The 5,280-nt window shown below is 45.3% G+C and overlaps 1 protein-coding gene across 1 annotated transcript in view; it reads right to left on the bottom strand.

Moving 5' to 3' along the window:
* Window positions 1–291: 291 nt before the first annotated feature.
* LOC110452878 (transcriptional repressor CTCF-like) overlaps window positions 292–5,280 on the bottom strand; it is a 9,566-nt gene continuing 4,577 nt past the window's right edge. The window contains exons 3-4 of the mRNA XM_021501599.1: window positions 4,200–4,836; window positions 292–926 (exon numbers count right to left, since the gene is read on the bottom strand). Of these exons, the coding sequence (XP_021357274.1) occupies window positions 292–926; window positions 4,200–4,836 (1,272 nt within the window). The remainder of the gene's footprint in view (window positions 927–4,199; window positions 4,837–5,280) is intronic.

Here is a 5,280-nt window from a genome sequence, read left to right as displayed (position 1 = left end):
CACCCTTCACATAAAACTTCTATGTAAAGTAAGTTATTGATAAATTTTGCTGGAATGATATATTTGCCCCTCTTACTGAGGGCGAAAAATGTGGTGAAAGGTTGTAGACATATGGTATCTAATGAGGTGTGACTATTTTATATTTAATCCAATATTATAACTATTTCAATTTTGGAGATCAAATGTACAGTACATGTACAGTGCAATACAGTTATGTATCGGCTACTTAGAATCACACAATGTATCCTGTTTCAACTTCATACTCTGCAATTCGTTGATGTCACAATCAATTTATTGAACTATCTTTGACACGGACGGTACATAGGAGTCTGCAGCCTGCTCATGTCCATCATTCTCTTCTTCCTCCGCCGCCTCCTCCTCCTCCTCCTCCTCCTCTCCCTCTGAACTGTGCTCAAACTGTGGATCCAATCGTTTTGTGACTCTTCTGCGTGCTGATTTCCGAGGAATGTACTTTTCTTCTTCCGATGCTTCATTTTGCAGCTCTGCCTCTGTGTCTGTGCTATCCTCCTCCTCCTCAGACCACTCCTGTTCCGTTTTCTTTTTTCTAGTCCCCCTCTTATTGTCTGGTTTCACCTCTCCTTCCATTACACGAGTTGGTCTTCCTCGTTTCTTTGGAGCTAACTCCTTTGCCTTATCGTCCTTGGCTCCTTCACGATGTTCCTTGTGGCGATGGAGGTTCAGCCCTCTCTGGTCCTTGAAAGAAATATTACAATCAGCACAGTCCACACGAGTCGGACTGAAGTGGGCCTTCATATGGTCCTTTACCTGTACATTCCAGGAGGCAGCGTAGCTACACTTATCACACTTGTATGGTTTGAGTTTGAGGTGAGTTCGCATGTGACACTTAAGTTGATATGGCTTGATGCAAGAAAACTCACACAGAGTACACTTCACAGGATGCTCACCTGGGGAAGAGAAAACAAATTAGGATGGAATATGCCTTATAATTGAAAATGTGTTATGAATTTGTGGAATATGCAATTCCATAGTCGATTTAAACTCGCTTCACCCTCACTGAATTTAGGAACAATATCATGAAAGAGGTTTATATCCTTTCTACCCCCACCCACCTGTCCCTAAGTGTCACATCTCCTTTGTTTTAACATTGAATTCCTTTAGTCGCATATATATGCTTACATGTCTCTGCGGGCCAAATTAGCTGAAAATGATTGAGCCTTTCAGAAATTATAGCTTAGACAGGCATTATAATGATCGGACACCTTTGACTGTCTGGGGGAAAATACATGTGTAAAAGACAGTAACGTGCACCTATAGCAGGGTGACATGTACCTGTAACACAACTGTAGGAGGGTGACATGTACCTGTGACAACTGTAGGAGGGTGACATGTACCTGTGACACAACTGTAGGAGAGTGACATGTACCTGTGACACAACTGTAGGAGAGTGACATGTACCTGTGATACAACTGTAGGAGGGTGACATGTACCTGTGACACAACTGTAGGAGAGTGACATGTACCTGTGACACAACTGTAGGAGGGTGACATGTACCTGTGCCACAACTGTAGGAGGGTGACATGTACCTGTGACCCAACTGTAGGAGGGTGACATGTACCTGTGACCCAACTGTAGGAGGGTGACATGTACCTGTGACCCAACTGTAGGAGGGTGGAATGTACCTGTGACACACCTGTAGGAGGGTGACATGTACCTGTGATACAACTGTAGGAGGGTGACATGTACCTGTAACACAACTGTAGGATGGTGACATGTACCTGTAACACAACTGTAGGAGGGTGACATGTACCTGTAACACAACTGTAGGAGGGTGACATGTACCTGTGACACAACTGTAGGAGGGTGACATGTACCTGTGACACAACTGTAGGAGGGTGACATGTACCTGTGACACAACTGTAGGAGGGTGACATGTACCTGTGACACAACTGTAGGAGGGTGACATGTACCTGTGACACAACTGTAGGAGGGTGACATGTACCTGTGACACAACTGTAGGAGGGTGACATGTACCTGTGACACAACTGTAGGAGGGTGACATGTACCTGTGACACAACTGTAGGAGGGTGACATGTACCTGTGACACAACTGTAGGAGGGTGACATGTACCTGTGACACAACTGTAGGAGGGTGACATGTACCTGTGACACAACTGTAGGAGGGTGACATGTACCTGTGACACAACTGTAGGAGGGTGACATGTACCTGTGACACAACTGTAGGAGGGTGACATGTACCTGTGACACAACTGTAGGAGGGTGACATGTACCTGTGACACAACTGTAGGAGGGTGACATGTACCTGTGACACAACTGTAGGAGGGTGACATGTACCTGTGACACAACTGTAGGAGGGTGACATGTACCTGTGACACAACTGTAGGAGGGTGACATGTACCTGTGACACAACTGTAGGAGGGTGACATGTACCTGTGACACAACTGTAGGAGGGTGACATGTACCTGTGACACAACTGTAGGAGGGTGACATGTACCTGTGACACAACTGTAGGAGGGTGACATGTACCTGTGACACAACTGTAGGAGGGTGACATGTACCTGTGACACAACTGTAGGAGGGTGACATGTACCTGTGACACAACTGTAGGAGGGTGACATGTACCTGTGACACAACTGTAGGAGGGTGACATGTACCTGTGACACAACTGTAGGAGGGTGACATGTACCTGTGACACAACTGTAGGAGGGTGACATGTACCTGTGACACAACTGTAGGAGGGTGACATGTACCTGTGACACAACTGTAGGAGGGTGACATGTACCTGTGACACAACTGTAGGAGGGTGACATGTACCTGTGACACAACTGTAGGAGGGTGACATGTACCTGTGACACAACTGTAGGAGGGTGACATGTACCTGTGACACAACTGTAGGAGGGTGACATGTACCTGTGACACAACTGTAGGAGGGTGACATGTACCTGTGACACAACTGTAGGAGGGTGACATGTACCTGTGACACAACTGTAGGAGGGTGACATGTACCTGTGACACAACTGTAGGAGGGTGACATGTACCTGTGACACAACTGTAGGAGGGTGACATGTACCTGTGACACAACTGTAGGAGGGTGACATGTACCTGTGACACAACTGTAGGAGGGTGACATGTACCTGTGACACAACTGTAGGAGGGTGACATGTACCTGTGACACAACTGTAGGAGGGTGACATGTACCTGTGACACAACTGTAGGAGGGTGACATGTACCTGTGACACAACTGTAGGAGGGTGACATGTACCTGTGACACAACTGTAGGAGGGTGACATGTACCTGTGACACAACTGTAGGAGGGTGACATGTACCTGTGACACAACTGTAGGAGGGTGACATGTACCTGTGACACAACTGTAGGAGGGTGACATGTACCTGTGACACAACTGTAGGAGGGTGACATGTACCTGTGACACAACTGTAGGAGGGTGACATGTACCTGTGACACAACTGTAGGAGGGTGACATGTACCTGTGACACAACTGTAGGAGGGTGACATGTACCTGTGACACAACTGTAGGAGGGTGACATGTACCTGTGACACAACTGTAGGAGGGTGACATGTACCTGTGACACAACTGTAGGAGGGTGACATGTACCTGTGACACAACTGTAGGAGGGTGACATGTACCTGTGACACAACTGTAGGAGGGTGACATGTACCTGTGACACAACTGTAGGAGGGTGACATGTACCTGTGACACAACTGTAGGAGGGTGACATGTACCTGTGACACAACTGTAGGAGGGTGACATGTACCTGTGACACAACTGTAGGAGGGTGACATGTACCTGTGACACAACTGTAGGAGGGTGACATGTACCTGTGACACAACTGTAGGAGGGTGACATGTACCTGTGACACAACTGTAGGAGGGTGACATGTACCTGTGACACAACTGTAGGAGGGTGACATGTACCTGTGACACAACTGTAGGAGGGTGACATGTACCTGTGACACAACTGTAGGAGGGTGACATGTACCTGTGACACAACTGTAGGAGGGTGACATGTACCTGTGACACAACTGTAGGAGGGTGACATGTACCTGTGACACAACTGTAGGAGAATGACATGTACCTGTGACACACACCTGTAGGAGGGTGACAAATACCAGTGATGCACACCTGTAGAAGAAGCTAACATACACCTAATCTGTTACTTGTCTTTAAGGTTAGCTACTCACCTGTATGTGTCTTCTTATGGTCTTTGAGAGACTGAAGGGTGATTCCAGCATATGGGCAGACGTCACATTTAAATATGCGTAATTTTTGGTGCACCCTTTGCCTGTGTTTTCGTATCCCATTCTCAGACACTAATTTACCACAAATCTCACATTGTGTCTTTAGATTTCCCTGCTGTCGCCGCAGACAATTCTTGGAGTTCATGTGGCCCTGCATGGCATTGAGATGGCTCCTTAGGATCACACCACACTTATCACATCTATGGGCAGAGCCAGGATGTGCCTCTAACAGATGTTGTTTAAATAGTAACTTGGTTTTAAACTTTTCATCACATTTGAAGCAGGAAATACTTCTCTGCCCGTGCATGCGTCCTATGTGGCGTTTATACAATCCTCTCGAGGAGAATTCCTGATCACAAATTTCACATGTGACACTATGCTCCTTGTTACAGTGCTCTGTAAGAAGGCTTTGGAGGTCAAAGGTCGCATCACACTCCCTGCACGGGAAGTTGGAATTGAGGTGTTCCTCGAGGTGACTCTCCATGAGATCTGCAGCACTCGTGTGGAATGCATGGTGACCAGTACACAGCAAACACCTGTACTCCTCGTACGACTTGGATTCAACTGCAATATTACGCTCCTGAAATATACAAACAACAATTTCTAATGTCTGCTTAACATTATATAGAGAATGTAAAACCAGTCTGTCAGCAGGAACATGTACACAATAACTTAAAAGGGCAAATTGTGGTAACAAAATGGCTTAACGTTATTTGATATTTGCTGTTTGTGTGGTTGATTTAGAAAATGTTTTCAATGTTTTGTCACGCTCTTCATTTTTCAGTGGTCTGGTTATTTTTTTATTTTTTTTTTAATTTTCTTTTTTGTAATTTTCTTTTTATTCAAGATTTTTTTGCAATATATGGTATATTTACATTCAAACAATTCATATTATATATTCAGACCTCACACGACTCATATTCACTCTTACTTACATCAGTTGATATATTTAGACACAAGTACATGTAATGGTACCCATGTACACATATATTGCCTTTATGAGAACAGAGAGAGAGAGAGAAAA

The sequence above is a fragment of the Mizuhopecten yessoensis genome, unplaced genomic scaffold (genome assembly GCF_002113885.1).
Source record: "Mizuhopecten yessoensis strain PY_sf001 unplaced genomic scaffold, ASM211388v2 scaffold6967, whole genome shotgun sequence".
Lineage (NCBI taxonomy): Eukaryota > Metazoa > Mollusca > Bivalvia > Pectinida > Pectinidae > Mizuhopecten > Mizuhopecten yessoensis.
This window is presented reverse-complemented; position numbering and strand designations above follow the sequence as displayed.